The 14,512-nt window shown below is 31.7% G+C and overlaps 1 protein-coding gene across 2 annotated transcripts; it reads right to left on the bottom strand.

Moving 5' to 3' along the window:
* Positions 1 to 5,833: 5,833 nt before the first annotated feature.
* Positions 5,834 to 9,312, bottom strand: LOC111393263 (scarecrow-like protein 8). 2 transcript variants are annotated; one of them, XM_023018723.1, is made up of 2 exons: positions 9,045 to 9,312; positions 5,834 to 7,719 (listed from the first exon to the last, which is right to left on the bottom strand). In XM_023018723.1, the coding sequence occupies exons 1-2, from the start codon at positions 9,163 to 9,165 to the stop codon at positions 5,972 to 5,974; spliced, it is 1,869 nt and encodes a 622-aa protein (XP_022874491.1). In that variant the 5' UTR covers positions 9,166 to 9,312; the 3' UTR covers positions 5,834 to 5,971. The 2 variants fall into 2 exon arrangements, with proteins under 2 accessions (XP_022874491.1, XP_022874482.1); XM_023018714.1 differs by lacking the exon at positions 9,045 to 9,312 and having other exon boundaries at positions 5,834 to 7,995.
* Positions 9,313 to 14,512: the final 5,200 nt, after the last annotated feature.

Here is a 14,512-nt window from a genome sequence, read left to right as displayed (position 1 = left end):
CGATTCCTAAACCCAGAAATCAAAATGAGAAAATAGCTGCGGCTATTTTGAACTATTTGTGGAGACTCTCACTGTTTGGGAAGAATTTCTCGCTTGATTTCTCTCACACGTTTCTGGCTCTGATGCCACTGATACAAAGCTTAAGGAAAGTAACGAAAAGAGATGAGTTGAAGGGAAGACTCTGTGCATTCAATTGATAAAGAAAAAGGGCCTATATATAGGCTTTACATCAGAATAACTCCACTAGCCACGACTCCTAGAAAACAGTTCACACATAAGACACCACGAAATAAAAAACAACTACCTAAAGACTCAGTCAAACCTATCAACTAGACTATTAATAAATATGAAATAAAACATTTAAATCTTAACAAACTTTACCCGAATTTACGCCCGAGCCCGCACCGTTGTGTGTATGTATGTGTGTGTGTGTGTGTATATATATATATAGAAAATTGTTTTTGACAAATAATTGTGACCTTTAAATTAAGCAAATTCAACGGTCGGTATATATTTCATTAGGATTATGAGAGAGTTAGTTATAACCACTTGAGATCCATGAGATACTAACCGTTAGATTTGTTTCATCTAAAGGTCACGATTATTTGTTAAAAATACTTGTTAAATTCATGTGTAGGAGGAACTCTTCCCTATATATATATATATTAGTGATCAAATGTCCCAATTAATATATTAATGCAACCTTTCAATTTTGTACCTCAATTAAATAATAACCTAATTGATGGATTACAATGTAAATCATGAAAATTAATAAGGACTTTGTTGATGAAAAATAAAAATTGCTTTGTTAATGAAAAATAAAAACTTAATGGATGAGTTGTAATGTAAATCATGAAAATTAATAAGGATTTTGTTGATAAAAATTAAAAAATTGCTTATGATAAGTTACTAAATTTCTATGATTTTTTTTTTCAATAATTGAATGTCAGTTTCACTCCTTATATTAATTCCAACCCAAATAATAAATATCAATTAAATATTTCACCACTTATATTAATTCTAAACCTAATAATAAATATTAATTAAATTAGTAATAAGGGATTTGTCAATGAAAATTAAAAGTTGTAAAGAAAAAAAATTAATTGAATTTTAGTAATTGAATTTCCTTGTGTAATTTCTTTTTTATTCATTGAATCTCCTCATTAATATCAATACAACCTTTAAAATATTTGTAACCTCAATTAAACAATAATTTAATGGATGAATTATAATGTGAATCATGAAGATTAAAAATTGCTATGTTGATAAAATATAAAAAGTCATTGTATGAATTATAATGTAAATCATGAAGATTAATAAGAGTTTTGTTGATGAAAAATAAAAATTGTAAGAACAAAATGGTCTATTGAGTAGTAAGGCACTGATTTTATTTTTTATTTTTTGATATAATCGAATATTAGTTTCACTCCTTCTATTAAATCCAATCCAAAATGATAAATATTAATTAAATATTTCATTCCTTATATTATATTAATTCTAAACCAAATGATAAATACTAATCAAATTGGTATTCCAATTATGAGGATATAGTGGGCATATAGTTAAATATGTAGGGGTAAATCTGGTATTTAAAAGTTTCTCCACCATCCCCTCTTTTAATATATTGTAGATAGATAAAGTTGTCGCCCCGAGGCATAATCCAATGACGCAAAGGATAGGAGAGAGGTAGTCTCAACCTTACTGGCAGCCGCATTGTGAGGGTTTGATTCATGAGATATAGAATTGGACTCTTTGTGAACACCAGTGTACGGGCAATCTCTTGTTCCCTAATCTGTTGGGGCACATCTCGCGATTTATGTCCTTCACGATACTCCAGGGACGGAGTGTGGGGGCCCTCAAGTTTGGGGTTCAACCTTTTAGATAGATAAAGTCTTATATTTAGTCGCTATTTGGTGATAATTAAAATCAACTTTTTAATTTAAATCAAAATCGACGATTAATTTCAATCATATATTTTATAACTCAAAACTTTTCAATCATATATTTTATCAATTTTTATCAAAATTTACTAAAATTATAATTTTAATCCCTATTAAACAAGGGCTTAATAAAAATAAAATAAAATAACAAAAAAATTGCTATTGCCTCCATGTTTATTTAAGATGCTATTTTGAAAATAAATCGATGACTATGAAAAGAGTGTGAAATTTCACCTTGACGATTATTCTATGTTTAGCTCATATTTATAAATACTTTTAACACATCTTGAGAAACTTACAAGTACTATTCAACTTTTTGTTTCTTGACGATTAAACTTGTGTGTTAAGTGAATTTAATCGAGTAGCAAAATTAGAAGTATTGTATCTTATGTAGCAAGTTCATCATGAACTTTTAAATTGTGACATATTGAACCTCAACCTTTTACTAATGTTACACAAATAATCCTGGACATTAGGAACCATCCAAATTTATATTCCAATGTCACTTGCAAGGCATATGAAACTCGAATAATTTTCAATAAGAAACGAGAATCTAAATATCTCAATTTGAAGGCCAAAACCCATTAAAATTTTCCCACCGAATGACCTAAAAGTTCTCTCCTTATATAGTAAATGTCTAGTCGTCAAAATTATTTCCTTTAAATTGTCAATTAGAGGGTGTTTGGGAGCCATTTTTATGTAAAAATGTATTTTGAAATAATAAATTGATAAAAAAATGTATGGTTGAAAAATAAAGATTTTTTTTTATTTACGTGTAATATTATTTTAATAAAGAATGTGTGATTGAAAAAAAAAAGAGAAAAATGTATTTAAAAAAAAATGAATATCAAACGGGGCCTTAATATCCAGGCTTTCTCCATTCCAACGCTCATTAAAATTATTTACTTCGCTTCTTCAATTTTTGCCTAATTGTCAACTTTCTGAAACTGATTTTTTTTTTTTTTAAGAAAAAAATATATCAATTTTATACGTCATTAATTATTATACCTATATCTCCTAACCATTTGAAGATTTCCACTTAACAAGGCTATTAATATTCTCATCATTGCTCATCTATAATTTGTTCTAATGCATTTAATCATGTCCTCTCGTTTATGATTTGCTTGACTAACCATATAAAGTTAGTTTTAAATAATTTTTATTCATATTTAAGCTTTATTAGAAGTTTTTAATTACATTTTTTTGATCAAATCTAAAACTGTCTTTATTTACATTTTAAAAGAAATACTTTTTATTTATACTTAAATTAGTCAAACTTACATGCTTCTACCATCTTTATTTGATGGTCTTAATCATTTTTCGCTAAACATTTTTTTAGCTTTTTACCATTTTTACTTTTAAAAATGTATTTTACTTATTTTTAAGCTTAATCAAACAATTGATGACCACTGGCACAGCGGCTCGAATTATTGTGAGTTCATCTTGCAAATTTGGGTCCATGTCTTTACGGGATTCACTCGGAATGACAACTACGTGAACGCGAATGATGACACGTCAATTATGCCAATAATTGATAATAAATTTATTTCCTTAGTTATTATATATTAGAAATATACAGATTTTGCCCATATTTGAGCCTCATTCTTTAGAAAAAATGTATTTTTCAACAATATTTTGATATTATTTCAACCACATATTCTTCAATAAAATAATATTAAATGTAGATTCAAATTTTTTTTTTTTAATGACATATTTTTCATCAATATACTTTTAAAAAATTTATTAAACTTTATATTATTAATTAAATTCTCCATCTATTATCATGCTGGATTATGGCCCCTCATTTCTCGCTTGAGCAGTCTTGTCAATCACAGCAAAAGCAAACTATCAGAATTTTTGTTAGGTATAAAAGTAATTACATGTAATTTTTTTGGTTCTAATTATATGTTTGGATTATTTTCACAATTACTTTTTATTTTAACGAAAAGATATTAAATTATTATTTGTTGTAGTTGAACTTGCTTATAACTAAACTTGGTAAGTTAATGATAATTCAATTACGTCTTTAATTAATGAGTATTAACTCGTAGAATATTTCTTGAGGAATCATAAATAATGGTTAGCAAAACTGACGTTATATTAAATAAAGGTCTAATTTCTTGTCTGAGGTCCATTATAATTTAATAATATATTTTGACATTGTAGATTGATGTAGAATGTATGGTTAAAAAATAAAATAAAAAATTTAGATTTGCGTATAATATGATTTTATTGAAGAATACGTGATTGAAAAGAAAAGAAAAACTGTATTTTGAGAATAATGAGGATCAAACAAGAGTTTAATATGATTACGATTATTTTGCATGTAAGAAAAGTGAGTAGTGATAAATTATGCAATAATGAGGCTTTGTTTGTCTTCCTTTCTATCACATTTTGCCACATAATTTTTTTTACAGTACTCATTTTTTTTACATAATACATTCTTCATTAAAATATTATTACACGTAAATCAAAATTTTTTTTTTAACCATACATTTCAACATCAATCACTATTCCATAAAATATTACACATAAATAATGGAACGTAAACAAGCACTAATTTTAGTTTGGAGTTATTGTTATAACCGTTGGCACTTCATAAAAATTTAAAACATCAAAGAAAAAAATATTATCTTTCAACACAGGGTTGACGTGGCTTAAATCGAGAAAGAAAGAAAGAAAAAAAAAACATCGTGTAAAATTTTAATTTGTAAAGAAAACAATTATGATTTACTGAAATATCATTAGGTCGAATGGGGTCAAGTCTGGTATAAAGAAACCCATTAGGTCATGGGTGCATTCTTTGTTAACACTACTTCGAACATAACAACACGTTTTAACTTAAGTTAATTATATTCGTACTATAATTTTTATTTTTTACACCACATTTTAATTATATTTAAGTTTTTAATCTTTATTCTTTAAACACAATCTAGTCCGGTCTACGAACAAGTTCTAACTTTATGTTTGACAATAACACGTTTGTTGTATGATATTAAGGAGTGTTCGACAAAAGTTTTCAACTTATTTTTCTTTAACATTGTGCTATCTAGCCTACCAAAATACCCTAATAACGTGTTTGACAAAATAGATTAGTTGGCAATTGATAGTACTAAAGTAAATAAAGAAGATTTAATATACTATTTAGTCATATAATTTAACACTCAATGTAATTTTAACATAACATTTTGCCGTCGTCTCGAGCAGATAACAAACGAATATACATTAAGATAATAGAATAATCTTTTATAACAAACCCAAATGCCATGTTTGATAATAACACGCTCGATATACGTTATTAGATAGTTTTAGACAGAGCAGCACAATATTTCATAGTTTTCGCAATAACCAACTTCAGCCCGCCAAACAAATCAAGCTCTATGTTTGACAACGTAAATAAATTGTACAAAAATTGTTAACTTGATTTTCGTCTATATTATCATGTCTAACCTATCAAAGAAAACCAATTAAAGTGTTCGATAAAATAGATTAGCTCGCAGTTGACTTTAATAATGTAAACAAGGAAGATAAAAATGTTGTTTACCATATTATCTAATCTTGTAGATTTATCCCTACATGTCACAAATGAAAAACCTTTTGTCGATACCTTCGATAAATAACAAAAGAATTCACTTTTAACAAAATGGATTAATGCGTCCACAACAAACCACTGCCAAGTACACAAGAATTCCCACCCAACTAGAACTAACCAATCATAAACCAAAATATAATCTAAGCAGTGGACCCCCCCACCCCATATTGGCACTTAGGACGTGTTTGTCGAGATAAGAATTAAAATCTTGTATATCATATCGTATCGGACACTAGTCGATAGTCTAATACTGTCTAACATATATAGTACAGTTAAAGAAACAAGCAAAACAATCCATACAAGTCAGCAAATGCCAAATACTTTTGATTATTTCTCATACCCATTTTTTCAATTAAAAAGTTAAAGAAACACTCTAATACAACAACAATAATAGTTAATTAAAAAATTAAGTACTCTTTTTTCCTTCGAAAATAAGCAATTAACGCCAAGCAGATGCGACGGTGAGAGTCCGTCCCATCCAACCAAAGCAGATGCGGCCACAAAGTTCATTCACTGTGAAGCCTGGGTTGCTACACATCCCTGAATTGAGTCTGGATAGGAGTGAGTTAGCATCGAGTGGACTCACGGGTCTGGATTGAAACCCGGCCATGCTCAGCCGGGCCCGCCACTTGCCAAACACCTCGCATCTGTCAACACGATCTCTGCCTTCGCACGCAACCGAGTTGCACATCTTTCGACCCAGTCCCTCCTCGATTCTGACTCGGTCTGAGTTATCCCTCGAAACTGTCGCGTCCAACGAGTCAAACAATGCACCGTAATACTCGCACGCCTCCTTGACACGCGCAACCAGCGGCGCGGTGTTCGCGTTCATTTCCTGCTCCACCACCGTCACTACATTCGGCGACAATCCTTTAACGCGGCGGAGCAGGTCATCACGCAAATTCTCCGTCGTCACACTCTCGTCCGGCAACTTGTAAAGTTCAAAAGCAAAATTCACCGCCAAAACTTCATCAGAGTCCACGGCAAGTTTCTCCCTTGTCAACTCACGAATATTCGAATTCATTATGCAGAAACTGAAGCAAACGCCAATTTTACTCGCTAATACTTTAAGTCCCTCTCCAACTATCTTCAGCTTCTCTTCGCCGCCGCTCATAAAATCCGTGAAGGTTGTGATCTTCAAAACCGCCAACTTTTTTCCGCCATTTTTGGCGGCGAAGGCATGGAGTAAATGCACATACTGCCCACCTTTCCCAATATTAAAATCCACGACATGAAGCTTGTTAAATAAATGATCCGAGGTAGCTTCGAGGATGGCAAGATTTGCTGCCATGAATCCGAGCTTAAAACACGGCGAAACATCGTACAACATCTGTGTCGTGACAATATGTTCCTTACTGTACAGCTCCGTCAGCGCCGATGGATTATTGAAGTGATTCGCGCGCGACTTCAAAGCGGAGGCTAAATAGGCGGTGAGCCTCTGTTCAGAAGTGCCTATTGTGTTGGACACTTGACGAAGGCGCGTGAGAATTTCCAATGCAATTTCATTCTTCCCTTCGGAGATAGCAATTGAGGCGTCGATCATGCTCTGTTTGGGGCAAGGCAGCGGTGGAGAAGCAGAAGTGGAGGCACAAGACGAGGAAGAAGAAGTCGGAGATGGCGCAATTGTCTTCTGGGTTGGGTTTATCAGATTCTGGATCGTATCAGACCACTCACTGTTTGTGACAATAGACACCGCTTCGCCTTCATCTTCGTCGCACAACAGCTGTTTCTCGAGCTCCTGTAACCGATGATTCATCAGCTTCTTCTCCGACTCTTGCGTCGAGAAACACTCCTGACCGGAAACTGTACCCGAATTTACACCCGAGCCCGCACCGTTTTGTACCAGATTCGGGAAGGAAGAACCCACAGGAACATTATTCATATTTTGTGGTCTGGGTTGATGAAGAATTGGAACTCCATACCGCGGGTTTCCCGGAGGATTCGAAATTGCACCGACTTCCGTTGAAATGGAGGAAACTGGCGAGAAATCTACAAGAGATAAAGGAGATACCGGAGATGCATGTTGATAATTTGGTCTGGACTTCACGTTCCGCAGATAAAACCCCAACCCATTTTGATTATGTATCTGCTGCTGTTGTAGAAAGCTTTGCTGTTGAAAATCTGCCAGAGATCGTTTTCCGATCAAATCCGGTCGCCGGGAAGGCATGATCTGAGAAGCCGGATCGGGTAGAATTCCGGCGAGAGTGGACCTGTAGTTAACTTGCTGTTTTGGGTTAAGGTTGTTCGTGATAGGCCTCCCGCCGACGGTGTAGAAGTCGGAACCTCCGCCGTAGAACCCAGAAGACATTTTCAAGCTAGAGAAATCGAATATTTCGCTTGCAACTTCTATACTTTCACCTAAAATATGTCAGATTCCTTAAAAAATTCAACATTTAGAACTGGAAAATATATTTTAGAGAGAGAGAGGGGAGGGGCCTGGTGGATGAAAAAATTTCAATTTTAAGCTATTGTACTGAAATTCTTGTCCTTATAAGAAAGTGCTGTAGTTTACAGAGAGAAACGTATACACGTAATACACAGCAGAGATGGGCCGGTGGGGTGGAGGCAAAGAATTCCACCGGTTTTGTGGTTTTTGTGTGCGTTTTGTTTAATTGGAAAACTGTTTCTTTTACGGCAATGCTGTACGCGTGTCAATAATTATGACCATCAGATGAGTTGAATCTTGGTCTTTTTAAAAGTTCAAAGTTAAATCGACGGTCAGGTTTGAGTGGGTTTTGACCAATGCGAAACGATGATCACGCGCAGAGTCGTCACGTGTATTCAACGCATACACTATATTGGAAGAATCATACAATGGTCGGTATAGCATTGTAACTGACCAAGTTGTATTCTAGCTAAGAGTATGTTGCAAATACATGACAATTTACATAATGATTTATCGGCCGAATAATTTCTTTACTTACATTTTAGCACCTCATATTATGTAAATAGTTATGTACCAGAAGCATTTTCCTTATGACAAACGATACCCGATCCGCATAATCCAATTCTATATTTTCGAGTCAATAGGCCAAATTATCTAATACCCAGTATGATATGGACTAAAATTTATATTTTAATTTATGTTAAAATTAATAATTAAATTTAATCAAATAATTTATCGAACTTGCAATTTTTTAATTACATATTTCATCAATTTTTTCCACTAAACATGGTTTAAATTATTTTTTGAAAAACCAATAAAGTTGGTTGTTAAGAGAAAATAACATGTTGGTAATTGCCAGTAACAGATTTCAGCCTTGTTTGGCACATTTTTTAAAATTGTTTTTCTCCCAAACTCATTCTCGACTTTTATCAACTTTTTAAATATACATTTCATCAACTTTTATAAAAATCTACTAAAAATCTAATTTTTAATTAAAACAAATGTAGGCTCAATGTGTTGTAGCTCGTACAAATAGCGTGAATCGAGAAATAGTGCAAATGATTTATTACTTTTCTGTTTCACAAATCCGGTCGCCGGGAAGGCATGATCTGAGAAGCCGGATCGGGTAGAATTCCGGCGAGAGTGGACCTGTAGTTAACTTGCTGTTTTGGGTTAAGGTTGTTCGTGATAGGCCTCCCACCGACGGTGTAGAAGTCGGAACCTCCGCCGTAGAACCCAGAAGACATTTTCAAGCTAGAGAAATCGAATATTTCGCTTGCAACTTTTATACTTTCACCTAAAATATGTCAGATTCCTTAAAAAATTCAACATTTAGAACTGGAAAATATATTTTAGAGAGAGAGAGAGGGGAGGGGCCTGGTGGATGAAAAAATTTCAATTTTAAGCTATTGTACTGAAATTCTTGTCCTTATAAGAAAGTGCTGTAGTTTACAGAGAGAAACGTATACACGTAATACACAGCAGAGATGGGCCGGTGGGGTGGAGGCAAAGAATTCCACCGGTTTTGTGGTTTTTGTGTGCGTTTTGTTTGATTGGAAAACTGTTTCTTTTACGGCAATGCTGTACGCGTGTCAATAATTATGACCATCAGATGAGTTGAATCTTGGTCTTTTTAAAAGTTCAAAGTTAAATCGACGGTCAGGTTTGAGTGGGTTTTGACCAATGCCAAACGATGATCACGCGCAGAGTCGTCACGTGTATTCAACGCATACACTATATTGGAAGAATCATACAATGGTCGGTATAGCGTTGTAACTGACCAAGTTGTATTCTAGCTAAGAGTATGTTGCAAATACATGACAATTTACATAATGATTTATCGGTCGAATAATTTCTTTACTTACATTTTAGCACCTCATATTATGTAAATAGTTATGTACCAGAAGCATTTTCCTTATGACTAATGATACCCGATCCGCATAATCCAATTCTATATTTTCGAATCAATAGGCCAAATTATCTAATACCCAGTATGATATGGACTAAAATTTATATTTTAATTTATGTTAAAATTAATAATTAAATTTAATCAAATAATTTATCGAACTTGCAAATTTTTAATTACATATTTCATCAATTTTTTCCACTAAACATGGTTTAAATTATTTTTTGAAAAACCAATAAAGTTGGTTGTTAAGAGAAAATAACATGTTGGTAATTGCCAGTAACAGATTTCAGCCTTGTTTGGCACATTTTTTAAAATTGTTTTTCTCCCAAACTCATTCTCGACTTTTATCAACTTTTTAAATATACATTTCATCAACTTTTATAAAAATCTACTAAAAATCTAATTTTTAATTAAAACAAATGTAGGCTCAATGTGTTGTAGCTCGTACAAATAGCGTGAATCGAGAAATAGTGCAAATGATTTATTACTTTTCTGTTTCAGTCATAGTATTTAGTGTAATTCTACTTCATTTTTCAAAATCTATCTAACGAAAGTTTCTTGTCTTGACTAAATATCTGGGTTCGAGCGAAAATTTATCTTGTATTGATTACTAGGGATTAGATATCACGTTTTATAAATTCCTTAATGTATGACCAGATTGTCAAAGGCATTTGGACCCGCTATTTTTCACATGTAGAATTTGGTCCATATACTAGAATGCTTAGCCTTTTGTGATCAAGTATATGTACATATGACTAGATGACTATATTATCATATTATCGAATTACAAATTATCAGATTTCAATAGTTTTGTACTGTACATCAAGATGTCTTTGTAAGTTGATTCACTGGGTAGTGGGTACCTCTTCATGGTTTGTTACTTATCCAGACAATGATATGTAACTATTCTATTTATGTGCACATGTACGGGAGATTAATGTAATGTACTTTCTATATTCCAATTAGTTCATTGTGTGAGTTTGCTTATCTTGTATTTTCAAGTATGATAGAAAAAAAATTAAAAATAGAAATTAAAAAAAAGTTAATTCTCATACTGAATTTATTAATTGTTACAAGGAATATCACATTGGTATGAAATTGTCTCGATTACGTAGCTAGGTGTTTGTGCGAGGTATGTCATGCGCAACATGAATTGAGAAAGAGTACCAAAGATTTGTCACATTTGTATTTTAGTAGTGATTTGCGTAATTCTACTTTATTTTTATTTTTTTCTCAAGTTATCCAATGAAAGCTTTGCGTCTTGAGAAAAAAAATTTAATAAGAATTGTGAGTTGTCCAACTAACATCACGAAATTTTCCATTTATGGGTCAATAACTTGTGATTAGTGTAATGTACTTTTTACCAATTTTTCAATATGTGTGCGAGTATGTTGTTTTTCAAATACAAATAATGAAATTTAAAAAAGGAAACTGTTGGAAATTGATTTTAGACTTATACGTTATTGAAAATGAACCTCAAGTTTTCATGTATGGTCCCGATTAAATTTAATCAAATAATTTATCGAACTTGCAATTTTTTAATTACATATTTCATCAATTTTTTCCACTAAACATGGTTTAAATTATTTTTTGAAAAACCAATAAAGTTGGTTGTTAAGAGAAAATAACATGTTGGTAATTGCCAGTAACAGATTTCAGCCTTGTTTGGCACATTTTTTAAAATTGTTTTTCTCCCAAACTCATTCTCGACTTTTATCAACTTTTTAAATATACATTTCATCAACTTTTCTAAAAATCTACTAAAAATCTAATTTTTAATTAAAACAAATGTAGGCTCAATGTGTTGTAGCTCGTACAAATAGCGTGAATCGAGAAATAGTGCAAATGATTTATTACTTTTCTGTTTCGGTCATAGTATTTAGTGTAATTCTACTTCATTTTTCAAAATCTATCTAACGAAAGTTTCTTGTCTTGACTAAATATCTGGGTTCGAGCGAAAATTTATCTTGTATTGATTACTAGGGATTAGATATCACGTTTTATAAATTCCTTAATGTATGACCAGATTGTCAAAGGCATTTGGACCCGCTAATTTTCACATGTAGAATTTGGTCCATATACTAGGATGCTTAGCCTTTTGTGATCAAGTATATGTACATATGACTAGATGACTATATTATCATATTATCGAATTACAAATTATCAGATTTCAATAGTTTTGTACTGTACATCAAGATGTCTTTGTAAGTTGATTCACTGAGTAGTGGGTACCTCTTCATGGTTTGTTACTTATCCAGACAATGATATGTAACTATTCTATTTATGTGCACATGTACGGGAGATTAATGTAATGTACTTTCTATATTCCAATTAGTTCATAGTGTGAGTTTGCTTATCTTGTATTTTCAAGTATGATAGAAAAAAATTAAAAATAGAAATTAAAAAAAAGTTAATTCTCATACTGAATTTATTAATTGTTACAATGAATATCACATTGGTATGAAATTGTCTCGATTACGTAGCTAGGTGTGTGTGCGAGGTATGTCATGCGCAACATGAATTGAGAAAGAGTACCAAAGATTTGTCACATTTGTATTTTAGTAGTGATTTGCGTAATTCTACTTTATTTTTATTTTTTTCTCAAGTTATCCAATGAAAGCTTTGCGTCTTGAGACAAAAAAAATTAATGAGATTTGTGAGTTGTCCAACTAACATCACGAAATTTTCCATTTATGGGTCAATAACTTGTGATTAGTGTAATGTACTTTTTACCAATTTTTCAATATGTGTGCGTGTATGTTGTTTTTCAAATACAAATAATGAAATTTAAAAAAGGAAACTATTAGAAATTGATTTTAGACTTATACGTTATTGAAAATGAACCTCAAGTTTTCATGTATGGTCCCATTGTAATTTATTGCAATGAACATCACATTGTTGTGAATTTGTCTCACTATGAATATTATAAACTTGTCATGAGAAAAATATAGTTAATTCGTTAACAGTGACAGATATTGTATTGATCTACTAAGCAAGAAGATGTATGCGCACGCCGCAATATGCACAACACGAGTTGAGAAGAAGAGTGCAAATTAAGTCATTGAAACAAACATCACATTTTTACGAATTGTCATTACAAATATTGTATTTTTATTGTAATAGAAGTAAACTTTTGCAAAATAAGTCATTGAAACGAATATCACATTCGACTTCCAAGTATAGTTTGTTAAAAGGAGAAATCTTTTTTAGAATTGAATAAAACAGGATGGAAATTTCAAGAAAGAAAAAAGGGACCGCCATAACGAGCCAAAAAATAAAAAGGGAAAATTAGGTGGCAGTGGGGGATATTCTAATATACCACTATAAAAATATAGCATTTGACAAAAAGGAAAGGGGGAGATGGGAAAGAATGAGCGCGTGAGTTGAAATTAATTCCATAATTTTCGGACTTCACAAAAGAATACTCTTCGAAATGATTATAATAAATTGGAATTTTATACATATATTTTATCGCTCCTCAATTTGGCCCCGTTTTGCTTCCATTCTCTTTCAGTTTTTTTTTTTTAAATTCTCGTATTTTCAATCATATAATCTTTTATACACATAAATTGAAAAAATTTCATTCTTTTTCAATCACGCATTCTTCCAAAAAATACTATTTCAAACAATTAAACTTAAAAAAAAAAAAAAAAGAGGCCAAACGGGAGCTAACATAATTTATACATGGTTTGTGTTTATGAATTGTTTATAAATTCTCAACTTTATATTCACGTGTTTTTGAAGAATTCACAAATATTGTACATTTATCCACTCTTTATTTAAACCTACTTATGCCCCTATTTGAGCTCCATCTTTCTAAAAATAATTTTTTTCAAAATTCATTTTTAATCATACATTCTTTTATAGAACAATGTTACGTGTAAATCTAAATTTTTTTCTTATTTTTTAATTTTCAAAAATTCTTTATTTCAAAATAAATTTTCCCTCAAAATCTCATTATAATGGAGTCCAAACAAAATCTATAATTCAAATCATTTAAATGCACTTTCGAAACATGCTAATGTACTTCGTCACAAGATCTCTCACTGTCTTTTGTAAGGTCGGGTGAATAGTACTAGATATTGAGAAATAAAAAATAAAAATATTATTTAAATACATTATTCGGCACAATCTAATCCTCTGTATCAAATATGCATTGCACTATAATAACACTTGAATGGAGTAAACATCACAAACACCTCCGCTCGATACACATGGTCAAATAAGACGACATGCATATTAGGTAAGATAAAGTAAAATCTTGTCGGTACCCATCTGATGTCCATTAAAATGATATTTTTGAGAAAAATAAATTTTGAAATAGTGATTTTTTTAAAAATATACTGTTAAAAAGTATGAAATTTTTTTAAATTTATGTGTAAAATATTTTATTTTAAAAATGTATGGTTAAAAATAATTTTAGAAAAAAAAAAAAGAATGATAGACAAAGCACGACGATAATAACGCTTCAATGGATTCCACCGCATCGCAGAAGCATTCGGATCTTTACACGTGGACAAATAGTAGCATGCTTTCGTACTTTTTAGGGTCACGGTAACTATTCCAACCGGTGTACAGTTTTGTTATGTTCCAAGTTCCAACTGCATATCAATTCTTCGGTTGACTTTTGATAAACATCGTCTGACACGTGTCCATATTCAGGTGGACTGTGTACCTGTACACCG

The sequence above is a fragment of the Olea europaea genome, chromosome 1, assembly GCF_002742605.1.
Source record: "Olea europaea var. sylvestris chromosome 1, O_europaea_v1, whole genome shotgun sequence".
NCBI lineage: Eukaryota > Viridiplantae > Streptophyta > Magnoliopsida > Lamiales > Oleaceae > Olea > Olea europaea.
Note: the sequence above shows the minus strand (reverse complement) of the source record. Positions and strands in the feature narration are given on the sequence as shown.

Coding starts and splice junctions, on each gene's coding strand:
- LOC111393263 (XM_023018723.1), bottom strand. CDS start 9,165: ATGTCTTCTGGGTTCTACGGCGGAGGTTCCGACTTCTACACCGTCGGT. Junction 7,720..9,044: donor CACTCTCGCCGGAATTCTAC/CCGATCCGGCTT, acceptor CCGGAATTCTAC/CCGATCCGGCTTCTCAGATC.